The 19,113-nt window shown below is 35.2% G+C and overlaps 3 protein-coding genes and 1 pseudogene across 5 annotated transcripts; 2 read left to right on the top strand and 2 right to left on the bottom strand.

The window, feature by feature from the left end:
• Positions 1–5: 5 nt before the first annotated feature.
• Positions 6–5,115, bottom strand: LOC148202065 (phenylalanine--tRNA ligase alpha subunit, cytoplasmic-like). The gene is made up of 17 exons (XM_088109235.1): positions 4,810–5,115; positions 4,641–4,733; positions 4,173–4,229; positions 3,700–3,755; positions 3,492–3,584; positions 3,289–3,379; positions 2,753–2,790; positions 2,609–2,647; positions 1,892–1,968; positions 1,724–1,808; positions 1,529–1,625; positions 1,184–1,280; positions 990–1,061; positions 813–879; positions 600–725; positions 383–437; positions 6–284 (listed from the first exon to the last, which is right to left on the bottom strand). Exons 1-17 carry the CDS (start codon positions 5,077–5,079, stop codon positions 231–233), a joined length of 1,467 nt encoding a protein of 488 aa, XP_087965361.1. The 5' UTR covers positions 5,080–5,115; the 3' UTR covers positions 6–230.
• Positions 5,116–5,249: 134 nt separating this feature from the next.
• LOC148202064 (uncharacterized) lies at positions 5,250–8,100 on the top strand. Of its 2 annotated transcripts, none has more exons than XM_088109237.1 (3): positions 5,250–5,405; positions 5,490–5,608; positions 7,609–8,100. In XM_088109237.1, exons 1-3 carry the CDS (start codon positions 5,281–5,283, stop codon positions 7,626–7,628), a joined length of 264 nt encoding a protein of 87 aa, XP_087965363.1. In that variant the 5' UTR covers positions 5,250–5,280; the 3' UTR covers positions 7,629–8,100. The 2 variants fall into 2 exon arrangements, with proteins under 2 accessions (XP_087965363.1, XP_087965362.1); XM_088109236.1 differs by lacking the exon at positions 7,609–8,100 and adding an exon at positions 6,783–7,096.
• Positions 8,101–11,168: 3,068 nt separating this feature from the next.
• On the top strand, positions 11,169–13,535 carry LOC148202063 (uncharacterized protein At1g01500-like; annotated as a pseudogene). The gene is made up of 3 exons (XR_015784641.1): positions 11,169–11,272; positions 11,636–12,469; positions 12,961–13,535. The product of XR_015784641.1 is annotated as an uncharacterized protein At1g01500-like (transcript).
• A 2,731-nt stretch (positions 13,536–16,266) lies between these two features.
• Positions 16,267–19,113, bottom strand: LOC148202062 (BTB/POZ domain-containing protein At3g50780-like). Its single transcript, XM_088109233.1, has 2 exons — positions 17,806–19,113; positions 16,267–16,767 (listed from the first exon to the last, which is right to left on the bottom strand). The coding sequence occupies exons 1-2, from the start codon at positions 19,057–19,059 to the stop codon at positions 16,483–16,485; spliced, it is 1,539 nt and encodes a 512-aa protein (XP_087965359.1). The 5' UTR covers positions 19,060–19,113; the 3' UTR covers positions 16,267–16,482.

Raw genomic sequence — 19,113 nt, 5'->3', positions numbered from 1 at the left:
ATAACTTCATCGTAAAATCTCAACTACAAGAAATTTAAATTTAGCAGCTTTTCCGTCAATTATTTTTCAGAACACGAGAAAAAATAAACACAAAAAGGCCTAACTTTCTCCCGTATCAAAATTCTTATACAAAATCGAACTAATAATCTACAGGAAGTGTTTAACCTAAGGGGCAAAATAAATTGCAATCTATAACTCATAAGAAATACAAGAGATACACATGAATCACTTTAATCAATTCCAAGACGACATATAGGATTTTTCTTTATGAGCCCAAGATCCACCTGCGAAAACAAAAAAAAAAACATCACTGGGTATGTTTAAAAAATATTTAATTTAAACTACAAAAAATAACCAGATTGCATTTATCCCTTAAAAATACCTTGTGTCCGAAGAGATCTCTGATGTTATCGATCCCGTATAGTATCATCGTTGGCCTGTTTCCAGGTAAAACAAGTTAAATCAACATGTTGCACTACATTTTATAAGCTCCGTTATTTGTCGTTTTGGTGCGGCAATATTATAATGAGAATTTAAATTTTAGAAATTAATTCTTTTTATTCTCAGTAATGGTAATAGTGTTGTATGGCTCTTCTCACCTTTCAAGGGAAAGCCCCCACGCAATAACTTGGACATCTTCAGGAAGTCCCATCGGCTGCAACATTTCAGGTCTGAACATGCCGGAGTTTCCCACCTCTACCCATTTTTTAAAACCTTCATGATAACTGTTGAAAGTACTTGATCAATAAGTTATCTCAGGATATCCAAAATCAGATAAGGACATGCCAAGTAATCATTACAGAAAGACTCACCTAAAGATCTCCATGCTAGGTTCAGTGTATGGATTGTAAGCTGGTTTGAACTTCAGTTTGGTCATGCCTAAACTCAATAACAGAATAATCGTACTTACTACTAAAGCCTTTCAATCTACTAAAGCCTTTCAATCGTTCATTAACATTTGAATCTTTTTCAGTACAGGAGAACATTACCTAAGCGTGAGAAAAAATCATGCAGGACTCCTATTAAGTCGGACAGAGTGAGTCCCCGATCACATACAAGACCTGAATTAAAACATAAAATTGTAACATGCATAAAAATAGGACCACCAAAGGTAATCTGTTTTCGTTTGTGCATGAACAATTTGCAGAGTTAAAATCACAGGGTCAGGATAGCTCCAAAATACCTTCTATTTGGTGGAATTCCGCAAGATGTGTCCGATCAACTGCTTCATTTCTGAATACACGATCGATAGAGAAATATTTTTTGGGGGCAAATGGTTTCTGCATATATATCAAAATGCAGAGCAAAATAAGGAATCATGCAATATACAATTCAGAGCTAGAAACTTGGAAGATAATCACGTATTATGTGTCATTAGTCCAGCTGAAACCAATATGTCGACATTATTAAGATATTTCATCTAAAATCATCAGGAAGAGTAAGAATAGTAGGGGGCCTGAACGGCACCAAACAGTATGTAATGATATGCATCCACAAGCACATGGCACCAGCAAGTTCATACAGATACCTGTGCTAGTTGGTAAAGCATCCTGGAGGAAACAGCAGTTGTATGGGTTCGCAGGAGGTTTTTATTTGCTTCCTCTCTCTTCCAGTCATATGTATATCTACCAAGAAAGAAATTGCAATGTTTTACAGAAAGCATATCCCTCTATTGATAGTAAATAGCCAATGCTATAAGTTCTGAGTTCGGTCAAGGTCATACCCTCTAGACCCATAACCACCAGATTCATGAACTTGCTTCACTCTCAGAACATAATCTTCTGGCAATTCCTTTGTTGTTGAAGGAGCTGCAGACATGTGTTTCACGTTCTCAGAATAGAAACAGATGATACAAGATTAGCATGACGAAAACAACTAAGGTTTTACTAACTTTCCAAAAAGAACGTATCATGTGAGTCACGAGCTGGGTGTTGTTGGGGCTGGAACAGGGCATCAAAGTTCCAGAAGCTGCAGATTTTCATTCAGATGTAAAATTTATGATGAGAAAAAACTTATAACATTATATAGCCTGTTAGATTTAATACTTTTAAAGATAAAATCTATTATCTACATAAGACATATAAGAGTCAAGGGCACAGATTTAACAAAATGAATCTAGATTTAGAAAATATATAAATGCAACTTCTATTATGATGTTGCAATGCATTGTTCACAATATAGAACAAGAGTTTCTTCTCCAGGTCTCGAGTTACTACAAAAATAACCTTTCCAAGTCATTTCTCTATGATAACAAAAGAGAAATAGCTCCACTAGTTACTTTGATGTCATTCAAAGGTCCAATGAAACAGTTTACAGAAGATAATATCATCTTTGAATACTCCAACAAAACAAAAGCTACATTCATTCTTGGAAGGGGAGAATTTTATTTTCTGAATTAAAATCTCTAACAGTTGAGATGTCCAAAGTCTAGGACATTTCTTTGATTTTCAGTTATACTGAAGATTTGCTAAAGAGGCACCTGCCTTCAAACACTTGGAACATTTGTTTCACCTGCTTGCTTGAAAACCTTGGTTAACACCGGATATCTTGTTTTAGTTGAAAGGGTACATACAAGGAGCTTAATATATAAATTTTTTCAAACAATTACCTGCTCTCAACAAAATTATTTGTTGGCATCTCCTCAAACCTGCAGTACGAAAAATTAAGATTAAAAACTGTTAAACTTTTAATTTGAAGTGAATATTTAACACAAAAAACTTCGTACTTCCAAAATAACAAATATAGAACTCACCCCATGCAGAGGAAAATCTGTTTCAACTGAGATCGTACCTGAAAGCAGAGAAATTTCAGAAGTATTAAACACATTAAATATTGTCAAAAGTATTTTTTTGGGCATAGTATTGCCATTATTAATAACAAAATTCTTCTCCCCATAGGTCGGCTAAGTATGTTAACCATTGTCATTGTGCTCTATAAAAAGCTGAAATGTCATAATGAAATTGTCTATCTACACATCATTCGGATTTGACGAAGTTTTATGTTGCCAATAACAGCCAAGCACAATCATCCACAATTTTTTGGGCTAGGGACAGGCAAATAACACAACACAAGGAAGAGATCGCCTCCATTATAACATAAATAAGTTCTAAAATTTCTCAGTATAAAATTTAAATATGTAAAAATAAACTATATTCTTATTTGTTTTCCAGAATATAAATGTTATTTATTGTGAACAAAGTTTCTATAACATATACTATTTTAATATTAGTTTAATCTAAATATCAAATAAAGGTTGGGGGGAAAAAAGAACAGGATATATCTCCTTGCCTTCAGCAATGGATGAAGATTGCCACCCTCAAGAGGCTGACCTTTAGCACTATAATTGTACTCCTTGAACTCTAGTTCCTTCCACTCACCACTGACATAAAAAAAAACTCAGTTCATAAGATACGCAAATAATGTCTTGCACAAAGTAGGCATTTGAATCCGGAGGTTATAACCATTCACTTTCAGTTTAAGAAAAAAAATACCTCTGAAAATTATCACGAGTCAGGTCAGTGACGACCTTCTTTCTTTTGGGCGCATAATTTGGACCTTTTTTCAAGGAGTAACCCTTCCACGTTCTAGATCACAAGACACCAAGAAGAACTTTAATAATGAAAGAATACTTAAGTCATTTAGAGCACATTAAGTATATCCAAAAAACTATTCAACACAACCAAGACAAATTATTATTACTGTGGGACAATGAGCTTTCTTGCTTTGAGTGCTTTGATCTCATCTGAACCAATGTTCTGCATTTGCAACATATGGTAAAATTTCTAATCAGACATGACAATTTATCAGGGAAAACTGCTGAAGAAAACTATAAGATTCTCTAAAAAACTCTAAAAGGAGGAAGCAGAAAAGTTCAACAATAATAATAGTTCAAAACAAATCCCCCCTTTCCACTTCTTGTAATTGTCTCATATGTTGAGTTGAGTATGATGCTCTATAAAACCTTGCCATTTCCCCCAAAGTATTATTCCACACATAAGTCCTACCTTGAGTGCATATACCCAAAAACAACTCCATTTAAAAAATGGTTGGTACCAACAAAAGACATTACCTTGTAGTGTACCCAGCTAGTGATTTAACATAGCTCGTATATCACAACATTTAAAAGTACTTAAAAAGTTCTCAGTAAAAAATATTCATATTAGTACACATACCCGCCCTTGTTGTATTTGAATAAGAAGATCTTTGACCTTGTCATCCACATGTTGAACCTGCGACAAGAAACAGACTTCTCTAAAATACTCGGTAAATCATGAAGTCATCCCCACAGGCTGCACAAAATGTGGTATACTTCTACTACAGGCAAATGCACAAAAAACGAAGTAAATAAAATCTAAAACTAGAATTGCAGAAAAGCAATAATGAAAATAAACACACACAGACACACCCACACTCTCTCTCTGCAACCTATAGCAAATGTACTGGCACACAATACAAGCTAACTCGAGAGAGAAGAAAAAGGGTCAAAACCGATTTTCCTAATGAATTCACTATATGGACTCAGGCGACTCAACTCGGATAAAGAGAGAATCGTTCCATCTATCTGATAACCTAGTCCAAGCACGCAAAACCCAATTTTCCTTACAAAAATATTAATGTCTTAATAAAGAGACACAACGTACCTTTCTAGAAATCAATTGTTTTCCCATATCAACCCATTTGTTCTTTGCAGCCTGGGCACAACCTATCTTGAAGAGCGAAGGATCCAACTTTTTCTACAACCAGCAAACAAATTCGATTAACAAAACCTATAAATTTACAGAAAGGAGAGTGAACAGACATATAAATAACCTGAAGGTCTTCTTTAGAGATACCCTCCGGGGGAATGGCCAGAAAGAGTTGAACTTCCGGTGATCCCACAGTGGCATAGGTTTTACCCTCATCAGTTAGCACCCATGCCTCTCTCTTAATGTCTTGCGCATCCACGTATCTGAAACCGTGCAGGCTCTTAATCACGTTCACGATCTCGTTATGGTCAATGCCGCGTTCAGCTGCGAACTCACCCGAGTCTGTAATTTCCTCGTTCTTCTCTAGATAGCCCAGAACTGCTTCTTCCGCCATTCTCACACTCTTAGCTTCGCCGCACACCAGACCACACTGCGTTTAGAAACAAAATCGGAATAAGAGAGATAGGTTTCGTACGGCGCCCTTATTGGGCCGCATAACTCGTGTTGGGCCGGCCCAATAAAAAAAAACAAGACTGAGTAAGTGATAGTAGGGTTTTAGTACCACTTCCGGTTAGGCTAACGGGGTTCTAGCATAATGGCTTCCGCGGTAAGGGTCGCGTCAAGATCCTTCGCTAATCGTTCCGGAACCTTCGTCCAGAGCTCAACGACGCAGTTTGTGTTTTCTTCGTCTTCCTTAACACGCATCCCTCGAGCTTTAAGGTACAGCATGCTTCAATCAACAATTCTTATTGATCTGCATTGCCTTTTGCGGTTGACATTATGGATGAATTTCGCGTTTGATAGGGTTTTGTCGGTTGTGAGAAGCGTTGAGTCGTTCATGCCTCTTCACAGTGCTATCGCGAACGCTAGGCTCACGTCCAATATCGCCCTGGATTCCTCCTGCTGGAGCTTGCTTTCTCGAGGTACTACTTCTATGCTTCTTCTTAAGTACACTACGCGTTCTTTTACTCGTAATTGAGTCGATAATGGTACCATAGGTGTTGTATTGTCTGTTTTTGCACTATGCTTGTAGCTAACAGCGATGTTTTCGGGAGCTAATTATGTTCTAGTATAACACGCGTCCATTAGATTTAGGTTCAAAATATTATCGCAATTTGTGACGGGAATTTTGTTGAAAGTGATAATTGTAAGTCTAAAAACAAAGGAATATATGGGGAAAAATGAAATTAAATCTCATTACATGGACTTTGGAATTAACGTTCCCGTTTCACACCTCTATTTCAAGCTCTGCCTTTGATTATAATTTAGAAGAATGAAACAAGGCATGGCCATGGTATTTCAGATTCCATTGATTTGTCAGTTGGCATATCAGACGTTCAATAAGAGAAAGTTGGTGTGAAAATATCAAAATTTTCGGGAAAGGGAATGAGATTTGAGATAGATATGCTGTTTATGTTGTAATCCTAATTATTGACTGTGTGATAGTGTTTTGAAAATGAGGGATTTTGCGCAGAATACATGAGCCATGATTAGTTTGAAACTTAGAAAATTGCTACTATTCTGCCAATATAATGTCTTTGTTTTTTATATATTCCCATTGATTTTGTAACATAAACTGTGTTACTCCGCAATATTCCTTGTTCCCACCTCTAATGAAAGCATATTAGAAGAATCTGACGGATAATTAGAATCAATTGTTCAGGGTAGTATATTACCAAATAGTGTTTCTCGACAAAACTAGTCCCATTTACATATTCATAAATTTGAAGTTGATTGTGGTACGAGTTCAACTTTGGTGAGCTGGGGGCAATATTTTTTGGGTTGTTGGTAACTTGTTATTGCAAAACCATGTGAATGTCTTTGGAATTATAGAGAACCATCCTTGCTATAAAACATTTATAGTAACATATCAAGAAGGAGTTCTTGGTTATCAGAATATCCTAAGTTTCCTTTAATCGTTTACATTATGAATGTGGGGGTACAAGATTCTAGATGTTTTGACATGCTGGTCTAAAATAAGAACATACCAAATACCTCTTTGGTGGTAGTATCACTGTCAGATGGGTACCTAGTGTGGTAATTACCTCTGTCTTCTTTGTGCACATCCTGACAACTTCTTTTACTTTGTTGCATTAGGACTTGAAAAAACATTGTGACAGGCCAGCTGGATCCATTCAAGATGAAAGAAAAAAATGAGAAAGAGAAAATCATAAGTTTCTCTCTGTCTCACCATAGTGTGGGAATAGAACTTCAAACTTTTAATTTTTTTTGTCAATTGTATTGTAATCTCCTAATGCAGATTATTATAATTGAATTTCGTGATTGCCTGAAAATAGGTGACCAACATGCTCATAATTACTCTTTCCTGAAAATTTTCTTGAATGGTTTTGGAAGGATTAACTATATGATGCAAGCTTCTTTAAGGATGTCAAAATGTTGTTTCTGTTGCAGATATATCTTTTAGGGATCAAAGGGGTGTATTTAGTCATTTAATCTATTTTATGTTGGTTCCTAGTTAAAGTGTCATGACCTGTCCAATTATTTTCTCTCGACATATGCCACTTTAATGCTATAATGGCATTGTATTTAACTATCAATTTAGCCCTCAATGAGAAGTGAAACTAAGTTGACAACAGAAAATTGTCGGAAATTAATCTGGGGCTGCTTATACGTGAATAGCTAAAATATCTCGTGATTTCATAATAGTTGTAACATTAAATTTAAATTTTGAAGTTCATGGTGTCAAGAAGAGCAATGGTTTGTGCTGTTAGATTTTTGACCGAGGACATAATATGTGGTCTTTTTCTCACGAGTTAGATATTTCCGTCCTTATTTTTTCATGTTGAAACTTCTTTCTTCGTCTTGTCTATTGGGAAGGAAAATGAAATGCTTCAAACTTAATTCCCTGGATTTTATTCCCTCCTGCTGATTGTAATCCATATTTTTCGTTGATTTGTCCTAGACTTTGCAGTTCCTCGGTGACAAACTAAAGGTTTCCATCATATCAAATTATAGTGGGGTTGCCATAGACTTAATGTTGCCTCACACCATACTCCTGGTTTAATTCCTTTGTGGCTGTCACATGAATTGGAGTCCCTTCATACCACCTTGGAGCATCAAAATCCAGTTTGAAAAACAATGCTGTTCTATTACTAATTTAAACCTCCTATCAATTTCCTCCAGATTGTGATATAAGGTAACGATTCCAAATATTGCTGAATAATCTTTCACCTCCCATTCGAGTTATGCTTCATAAAATGCCCAGCTACTCTTTACCAGTTCCAGTTGGTCTAGAAAGCATTGTCTGTAACTTTCTTAAAATTTGATTTTTTATTTTCGAAGATTTTTTTCATTACACAAACATGTATGGTCGGCCAAGAATTTGGAGGCAGTTTTAGCTGAATTTATTTTTTCGTTAGTATAGTATTTAGCATCCTGCTAGACTTTTATGTGAGCCATGCTTTTATCCTCCCCCTCTTCTTTTTCAACGTTTTGTCCAGGTTATGGGAATGGGGAGGTGTTATTTTTATGATGTTAGGGTCGAACTTTCCCAATTGCACATGCATGCCGGGCACTTAGTGTTATGCTATTTTGGTGGGGTGAGGTTCTAGCAAAAGGTTTGGTTTGCTGATTAAATTCGTTTGGTATTTCAGTTAGGTCAGAGACTAGTTCCCATTTGAATTCTCATTTACAAGGTATTATAAGACACTTCTTTTCTTAAATGAAGGAGGTACTAGAACCATTTATTCTAAAAAGACATTTAATGTAATTTTGTGGGAATGAAGTAGTCCAATTTTCCAGATTTGAATTTTGTAATGAGGGATTAGCGGAAAATGGAAATTCAATATAGGCATGTGCACAATTATCATCCTTACATTCCTAAATTTGGAAAATGAAGTCCAACATTACTACTATCTTGGCTGTCATTCAATCCATTTCTGGTTTTGGTTTAGTTGTTTTTTTAATAGACGATTTTAGTCTTTTAAACATTTAAAAATATTAAATATTAGTCTGTTTATTTCTAAATTTAAATTTTAGTGGCAGTTTTTATAATAAAAAATTTATAGAATGAATAATTTAACTTAATATCTGATATTAGTTATTATTTATTTATAAAGATAATATTTAGTAACATCTTTTTACCATCACATAATTGATAAAATGTTTAAATTCAAATATTTTTAAATTTTCAAAATTAATTAACTTTTAAAGTTTGCATATTAACGTTAAACCTGATGGAAAATTTAAAGACTTCAATATATATTTATCTTCGTTATATTATGTAAATGTGAATAAGATATTAAAACATAGTAATATAAATATTGTTATTTTTTTATATTTCGAACGTAATATTAATATATTGTTTGATGATGAATGTTTAACCAATCTTATGAGAATAAATTTTAGTCATAATCTTCGTTATATTATTTAAATGTGAATAAGATATTAAAATATAATAATATAAATATTGTTACTTTTGCATATTTATTGTTTGATGATAGGTGATTAACTAATGTTGATTATATTAACAATTAAATTCAAATTTAAATTTAATTTAAGTTTATAAAATTAGTTTATAATATGAATATATATTCTGAATTAATATTATTTTTAGTCTTATAAAATAAGGTTCGTATTTATTTGTATATTTAAAATTAATATTATTTTAGTTGATGTAACACTTTCAATTATAACAAATGATACAATTTAATTTACTTTTGACTATTAGTATGACTTGGTGTTTAGTTTACTATTTTGTTCACGTTCGTCCTCAAAGCGGATTTAGGATAAAGAAAGTGAATGTTTTTTCAAAGAAAGTGAATGTTTTTTTATTAGAAGATGTTTGTTAGACGAACCGAGAAAGATTGGTCTTCTCCATCAGTTTTATTATGTAGTTGTCTGAAACTAAACCAAAACTAAAAAAAAACAACTAAACCAAAACCAAGACCAGAAAAAGGATATGCATAAACCTAAGTCCGTTTAAATTGATGAAGCTAAGGTTAAAGACTTTTTTTAATTTTCAAATTATCATGTGCTAAAACTAGTATTTTTATTTTTTTTCTAGTACTTTAATACTAAATATTTAATAAATATGTTATTTTTATCATACGAATTTAACTCTTAAATTAATATTGCTTACAAATAATTATCTTAAAATACTGATATTTAATATTAACAAAATAGACAGAGTGACCATGAAAACTAAATTAATATATTTATTAAATATTGAGTAAATAAGGTCAAAATAAAAAACTTATTTCATTTACTCTTGAACAGTGGATTAAATTTTTTGTACAGTAGATTATGATAGACTCTGTCTCTTACTGTGAAAGGAAAAAATAAAGCAAAAGAAAGACATGAATAGCAATAATTCTTATTTGATTAGAACAATGACTTTTAAAAAGAAACATCTTTATTTTCAACTTTTTCATTTTCTTTATGTCATCAAACAATTAATAATTAGTCATTCGTGATATCACATGTTATTCACACTATCGAAGGAAAGTCGCCTCAATTTTATTTATTGGTGATTATTTATTTATTGGTAATTTTTTTTAAAATGTAAATAATTTATGATAACGAAGGGCAAATTAGACCTGTAATAACTTATTTAGACTAAGTTTGACGTCTTTAATGAAAATTAAGAAACAAACGGAAAGTATGTTTGTTTGTTAGCAATTCTAACTTTGCAAGGTATCCATCCAAATACATCTCTCAACAGCTATTAGGACGAGGCTTTGAGAAACACAAACAGATCAGAATTATCTTTTTTTCATTCACCCACACACCAACCCTTAAAACTTCATACAATGCATTCTCTCATCTCCCTCTCCTTGTGCTTATGGATGTATTATTTTCCGTGGATAAGATCTTGAGAATAACAGATACCCAAGGACCCCACTTCCTCCATTAAAATAACAATTTTTATTTTATATTCATCACTTCAAATACCAAAAAAAACATGAAATCTGGATTCTTCCCATATTTCTATATAATCTGGATTCATTCTGTCGTGTTCAACCAACAGAGAAGAATCCTTGTTTTGAGGACTTGGGTCTGATCTCCGTGCTCGGATAGATCCTCCGCTTTCTCTCCTCGGTTTCGTGCCTGGCACCGATTCTGGGTGTTAGCCAAAAAGCTTTCTTTCCTTTGCTCCATTACAATTTCCTTTCTTTTTTTCCTTTGGTGAGTGCCTTGGGTGTGGTGGTTGGTGTTAAATAATGCGTTTCCGGTTTTGGTGATGTATTCGCACCAATGCGTGGTCCTGTTTCCTGCTAGTGATACTTTTGTCGTGTTTCTCTGTCGTCTTTTGCCGGCTATTCTGTCTAATTCTATAGAAAGGAAATTAATTTCCTTTGTGATTTTGTGTGTGATCCGTTTTCTTCCTCTTGTTTCACTGTACGTGTGTGGTTAAACACTTAGAATTTATTTTTTCTTCGCAAATTGGTGGATTGTCTTGTTGTGGTTAATTCACTGTTAAAAAAAATGGGTATCAACGGAATTATAGAAAGAGACACTGTTTTTTCTGCTGATTTAGCCTCCAAATTTGTACATACTAGAGGAGTTTATTGATTTATCTCCTTCACTCCCTCTTATCCTCTCTTTTTTGGTTATTCTTTCTTCAGGTTCGAACCTTTACATTCGCTTTATTGTTCTCTCTCTTTCTTCGATTCATCTACTATATCGATTTCTGAATCCATTTCTTTTTTACGGTTACCTTATCTGATTGGGTGGGATGCTGTCATCTTCTTTATCTTCCTCAACTGGGTTGTATCTTGTGTTAAGTGGAACTGTGCTTGTTTGATTTTAGTATTAGTTTGCTTTTAATCTTTATTATCGGTTTATTATTTCTTATGCTTTGTTTCATTCAGAAATCTAGATGTCTCATAAGGTTAATGGGGTTGGTTCTTTATTTTTAGATTTAATTCCCCTTCCCTTTGTCATACTGATGTATAAATGATTGTCTTTTTTGTGCTCCTATTGTCCAGATTTTCTTCTGTGAATGAAACTGAACTGAATTCACTTCGTTGCTGGCGTCTGTGCTTCATGTGGATTAGTGTTGACACAAGTTATTGTCCCAATGGAAATTAAGAATTTGAGTGAGGAGGAGAATTAGACTGTCTGGCTATGGAGAATTCTTCTAAGGCGAACGGAAATGGATCAACTGAGGATGGATACTCTATTGCGAGGCACTCTTATCAACCCTCCTTGAAGGGGTCATTACCTTGGCTGGACATAAAGGTATTCTATGTAAGAGTGTGCAAGTGTGAGCTTGATGATTCCACTCCTGGGTTTCTTACATTGAACCATGTTCCTTTGAATCCCGACACTCTTCTTGAAGTTAATGGTGTTCGAACTAGCATATATTCTGATGGGATGTCAACACTTCTCAAAAGAGACAGGGTAGATAGAAAATCTGAAGAAGTGACTTTTGTAAGCACCGATAGCATAAGGATGAGTGGGAGTGTGAAGTTTGAAGTGTTTGATAGAGATGTTCTGCTGCTCTCTGGTGTCTTGGAATTATGGAATACCAATGGTGTTGTTAGGGAAAGTTATAATGGACAAAGGTGGAGCATGAACTGTGAGTCATACATAATTCCAGGCACTAGCTTCTTTAAGGGAAAACAATTGCCATCACCAGACTCAAATCTCCCATCAATTGAGGTCTACATTCAGGCTCCTTCTTGGGTACTCCAATTATCTTAACAAAATCCTTGCAGCTTTCTCAGAAAAAGCATGCAAAGAAGGGGGTGTTGGATGTAATTCCAGAGCATGAGGCCAGTGAAAATGGGAAGCATCATTCTTCTACACTTGCTTTTGAGGTAAGTAGTGTCTGTGCAGTTATATATTAGCGATCTTCTTATATTTTCATCTTTTGGTCTGCCATTTCATAAGTTAACTGATGTATGTATGACTTTGCTTTTACTGCCTTAATTCACCTGTGTTGAGTCATTTTAAAGTAGGATGGTTTAACACAGCATTTATATCTGATGGATTTCAGACCTGAAAATAACCTATGATCTGCTTTCATCGTATTACTTTGCTTCCTAAAATTATTTTGTTCACTTATGTATTGTTTTTTTATGGCTAGCTGTCAAGAAAAGGACACCATTCATGTCTAGTTCTTCATTTAAATTTGGTCCCCGCTGTAACAAATGCAATTAGCTAATCAGCATTACATAATGAGTGTTGAATTTTCTCCCTTGAATATGTGGAAATTTGATAACCAAGATTGTAATTTGAAGAAGATCCTTTTTCTTTTTCATAAATTAAAGACCATCCATCTTAATATTTTTACATGTCAATCATGCAGGCTCCAGATTACCTTTGCGACAAATATGAAGATGAAGATTATAACAGCCTCTACTCAAGAACAACATATGCTGATGGTGAAGATGGAGAGCTTTCTTGGTTCAATGCTGGTGTTAGGGTCGGTGTTGGTATTGGACTTAGTGTTTGTCTTGGCATTGGCATTGGAGTTGGCCTTCTTGTTAAAACCTACCAAGGCACCACTAGCCACTTTAGAAGACGGTTGTTCTGATTGGTGTTTTATTTTTAAAGCTTAAAATTCTCTGCTTTTTGTCCATCTCCCTCTTAATCCATAGACAGCTAACCTTATTTTTGTCCATATCCCTCTTGGTCCAGAGGCAAGAGGCTAAATATCTTGTCCTACTGAGTGGAGTTTTTATTTTTTATTTTTTTCTTTGGAGTTGTTGTATGTAAAATAGTTCATTTTTAGTGCCATAATGTGTCAGTTATATGATGACATAAAGTAAAGCAGGAAAAAGTTTTCCAATATTGTATCTATTTATGAAGGTGGTGAACTGATGAGGTAGTGATATCACCATTTGACTTAGGGGAGAATTATTTTAATTTTGATTTTCCTAATGACAGTAATAATCCTCCTTCAACAGAGTAATTAGAAATTGCAGAGGAAGGTTGCATTCCATGGGAGAGAGGTGACATGAGGATCCATACTCTTCAAAAATGGGAAAAAAATATGTGTTTATACATAGATGTATTTTCTTTCATGACAATTCTGTCTGATATTCATTTATTTTGGTTCTTCAAATCAGTAAAGTTATTATAGAAATTTAATTTAAATAAAAGATAGAATGATATGTGGAATGAGATAAGTTTAAGACAGGTGAAGTAAAAGAGAACTTTACAGGTCTGCCTAGGTGGATGGTTGTGCAAAGTTTGTTCATGGAATTATTGTGACCTTCCTCCTTCCTGGTCCAAATTAATAGCGTACCTTATAATTTAAAGGTAGTGAGGTTCTGTATGTGCTTGAGGTTCACGCATAATAGTGACCAATCTTCATGCAGTAGGCATGCATGTTGATTGGCTATGCAGATCAAACATTCAACCTTATCTCCAACTGTCAACTAATTTTTTGCTGAGTTTCAAAACTTGTGTTTTTGAAAACAAGTAGATTTTTTGTATGAAGCAAATAGAAGACATTTCATTAAAAAAGTACAAGTTGTATCAAGATTGACATATCACAAATGGAATAGAAACCATCAATGCAATAGTATAAACATGTGACCCCTCTCCAATTACATATGTTAAATTACTGCATAGCAGCAATAGAAACATAATTACTGTTACACTCCTCTGTTGTCTGTGTATGTAAACCTGCATCTGAAATTTGAAAACATTAGTCCCTGCCTAAATAAACTCTAACAACAACTCCCAAACATAAAGGCCTAGACCAGGATTAAGATTCCAAACCAGAAAAAATGTAATGGAAGGTTTTACTCTTCAATCTAATCCAAGAAAAAGCCATATAGCTAATGTGATGTATCAAATCTCCTCACAAAAAGTCTACATTCCTAAACATAATTTCATTTAGCTAGTTTCGTATGACAGATGGTTTTTGAATGAAACTTAAGTTAGAAACATTCAATGTATGTATTTGTCCATAACCGAATATCAAAATTGAATGAAACTTAAGTTGGAAACATTCAGTATCCTGTCTATAATTATGTGGGAAGGTATTTATATATTTAAATATATCTTGTAAAGCAATGTTTTTTTTATTCAAGTCCAATTTTGGTATCCAAATATATCATATTTCATGTATTTGTAAGATCGAAGCTTATTATTCCAGATGGACCATTATTCAGTGCATGGTTCAATATTTTAACCTCTTTTACTCTTATTTCTCCTCTGTCTCCCAATAACAATCTAGTTTGAATACTTTAAATCATCCTAGCTATTCCACTTGGAGCCTTATAAACTGATAGGAAGAAAACAAGTAAAGAAGTTAAGATAGAGTTGATAAATCAACTCTACCTGTTAAGGATAACTACTTATATTTCCGTAGAGTTAATTTCTTTTCAAACTTCCTTATAATAGGACTCCATGAATCCAATTTTGTGGGACTTGTCTTTATAGGAATTCCCAAATACAAAAACCGTCCAAAAATAAACTTGCAATCTAATAGTGAGGTTAATGCTACAACTTTTGAGTCTTCCACTGCAATTGTTTCACATCTACTTTTAAAAAAATTAACTTTAAGATTCAAACTAATTCAAAGTTCCTGAAGATATCCTTGATAGTTTAATTTATACCAATCTCTCTAATTTCAGCCCTTCTGACATACTTCCTCGTAAGTCAAGTTAGACCTTCTGCTACAATGGTGAGAAGAAGATGTAACTAAATAAAGGGTCTTAAGAATGCTTTGGCAGAGGCACAATTAAAAGAATTAGATGTTATCTTAATTACTCTTTTAATTGAGAATGATATCATCAGCTGTATGAATCAATGTTGTTAATTTATAAATAAAATATGACAAATCCAATAAACTAATCTGACACATTATTTCTGTTACTTAAATTCAAATGATTAAATACTTCAAATTTTTATGATGATTTATTTTTATTTGTAAATTACAAATCTTATCTTATCTTATAAGTCGATTGAATTACTTTTAATTTCTTAACACGATTAAACATATCTTTTACAAGTCGATTGAATTACTTTTAAAGGTAATTTCTTAACACGATTAAACATATCTTTTTCGTGTAGCGGTTGAAGATCCGTTTCTTCAAATCCTCCAGAAAGTATTAATCATACCCCTCGAGAGACTATTCCTATTGTGACTTTTGTTCCAGATGACTCTGACAATTGGATCGAACAAATAGGAAGAAAAACAATATGTTTGTTTCTGGTAAAAAATAAAACCCCTACTTTCCCTAATTTTAAGAATAATTTAAAAGGTGATTATTTTTTTACACGTTTCTTCATTATGTCATTTAAATGTGAATAAGATATTAAAAGATAATAATATAAATATAAATATTGTTATTTCTTTGTAACAAATGGTACAACTTAATTTACTTTTGACTATTAATATGATTGAGTGTTAGTTTACCATTTTGTTCACATTCGCCCCCAAAACGGATTTAGGATAAAGAGAGTGAATCAGGTAAGAATTTCAAAGTCAAATTCAAATTAAAAATATTCATATTCCATATTAAGTTGGTATATTCGACATATTTTAATTGAGTTTTAAATGGGGGGATAATTTTATTTGCAACGAGTTATAGCAAGACAGGTATATTGATTTTGGTGAAAAAAAGTCTCGAGCATCGTTTCATCCCTGGAAAATACATGCAACTTCAGAACTAAACTCATGTTTTCCAAGAAAGCCATTAGTCACTAGCACCAGGAAATTGTCTATGTAATTTGGCTGTGGTTTGTCCTAAAAAGACAAGACAGTTTACTTTGGAATTTGGATTTATATGTACAATGTTGGTGTTAAAGTTTAAGTTTCTGAACATAGTATTTACATATATGCACAATATTTGACAGCATGCGAAGCAAGTACTTATTGATCAAAGAGAGAATCTGGTTTGAGGGGTCGGGCTGCACGGCGGAACCAGGTGTTGAATGCAGTGACCAAATGAGGACAATCTTCAACGTTTCGGGTTGAAAAGCTGAGGCACCGCTGCAGCAATTCTTGAGCATCGGACATGGGCAACGTGGAGATGATACGTAAGAATGTTTCTTCCAGTTCCAGATACAACGATTTGTTGCTCGGTGAAATTGGGGAAACATTATCTTTGCATACCACTAAAACGGGTAGCCAGTCTTCTACCAGCTTCCTTCTCACCTTAACATACCAAAAAAGTAAGCGTCAATATGCAGCAATCAATTAGAACATCTAATATTGACATATCAAACAATAATATCAGTGAAGAAGGTATGCAATGTGATTAAAATCAATCTCAAATGGAGGGAGACTCATACTTAATGCCAGTGAAATCTTCTAATCAAAATAACAAAGGTGCTGCAGCACTTGGACAAACTTAATTACAGTTCTTTGAGTACTTTCCATACACAATAAAGGCTGACATTTAAGGTCAACACTATGATCATGGTAAAACTCTGACTTTGGTGAAAAAACACCACCAAAAATACGTAAAGAAATACATCCCAGGTTTGTACAGGATAATTTTAAAGCCTTCAAACGTGCCAGAGTGCATTAAAAAGAGAATACAGTTAATATCTGACTATTTTGCATTAATTTGCTATTAAGTTATATTATATGCTCCAGCAAAATGTTCATAATAAAAATTAAAGCTTAAAATGGTCCATTTAAAAAGCCAGTCTAACAGGCCAAAAATGAACTACCTATTATTACCATTCAATCTAGTTTTACACATCTGGCATTGCAATTAGCAAGTTCGATGATCAAATGCTTCAACCCTCAAGGGGTACTGAATCCCTTTAGAGCAACTCAGCAGCAGCACAATTGGGGGGGCTCCAATAGAATACTTTTTTTCCGATTAAAAAAAGAAATTCTATAGCCAGCATTTCCTACCCAAATATGAGAACTTAGCATCAAATATGCTTTTGGAAGGGAGCGGAGTAAATGAATTCCACATACCAGGTACGAACATAATGTTTCCAATCCCACATTCTCCTCAACTCACGAATTCAACCTTTAAATTTCAACAAAGACAAACAGCACAACATAACAATTTGAAATAACAAAAGTTGAATTGCCCTTATTTCTGCACCTAAGCAATCAGATTCCACACACCACAACATCAACAATTGTTCACCAAAGGCCAGAGTATGTTTGAGTAAACAGCGTAATCAAAGAATAATAAACTCATGAACAAAGGAAAGTGAACACTAAACCTACCTGTCTAGAAGCGAGAATAGTGCCAGCAGAAACAGCATTGGCGAGCCTGCAGGTACATCTAAGAATAACAGCAGGAAGGCCAGGCACAATGTTCCTCCAAGAATCATCACGAAACGCCCTCTGCAAATCTGCGGTGAAACACGCTTGCTCGCTCCATTCCCTCACGGCCACATCCGCAACCCTAAGCTCAATCATTCTTTCCACAAGCCACAGAAGATGTTTCCCATTCGTCGAAGCCTTGTGCAGATTCAGCTTCTGAATGGCCTCCGTTTCGTTGTGATCCCCTCTGAACACTGGACTCGAATAATCCTCCAACGACTCCTTAACCGTCTTCAAGCTTCTAGCGAACGCCTTCTCCAACACTCTCTTCGCCGTCTCCCTCGACGACAAATCCCTCAGTATCTTCCCTACAAATGCCTTCACGAACGCCGTGTTGCCGTAACTGTTCATCGCCGACGAAACCAGACCCTCGAGCATCGCTTCGCACGAGTCCTCTCTCGATGGCGAAACCCTAGCCACGAGCTCCTTCGACTCTTCCTCGCTCAGGAACGGGATTAATCTCACCACTCGCTTCTCTTCCTCCTCCGTCCATGGCACCGCCTCCAGGAAATCCACGCACCAACGCACACACTCCTCGAACAGAAGCTCCAGCGCCACCGGCAACAGATCTAGCGCCGTTGAAGCGCTATCCACCACGGCAGAGAAGTCGTTAGTGTAGAGAAGCTCCAGGACGGTGAGATGAGATTGGATCGAGCCAGTAGGGGGAACACCGAGGTTGAGGAGGAAGCGGTCGCCGTCGGTTGAGGTTGCGTGATCTGATGCTTGGACGTGGCCAATCCACCGGTCGGATAGGAGAGCAGAGAAATATTTGGAGCGACGGAGGATGTCGGAGTGGAGGTAAACGTGGAAGTCGGAATTGGAAACAGAATCAGAGGTGGCGGTGGCGGTGGGGGAGGACTGAAGTGGAGAGGGAGAATCCATGAAGAGGCGGAGGAAGACGTCAGCAGTGACAGCGTCGTTGAAATGGAAAGCTTCATCTGTGGAGGAAGTGGAACGGTCGTCCGCCATGGGCGAGGGACGGTCATCCACCATTGGAGCGGGACGGTCATCAGCCATGGAAGAGGGACGGTGTTGTTGTTGGGAGATTTCGGTTAGGGTTACGTCTGAGACGGAGGAGATGGTGCCGACAGTGGAGGAGGAACGGCGGGCGGCGGTTCGTTGCCGCTTTTTAGGGATTCCGGCGCTGGGAATCATCGGAATGGATTAGAACGAAATGGAGGAAAATACTTTTTTAGAGTTTTCTTTTTT

Source organism: Vigna umbellata, chromosome 3 (genome assembly GCF_029865625.1).
Source record: "Vigna umbellata cultivar VRB3 chromosome 3, Vumbellata_1.0, whole genome shotgun sequence".
In the NCBI taxonomy this organism is placed as follows: Eukaryota; Viridiplantae; Streptophyta; class Magnoliopsida; order Fabales; family Fabaceae; genus Vigna; species Vigna umbellata.
This window is presented reverse-complemented; position numbering and strand designations above follow the sequence as displayed.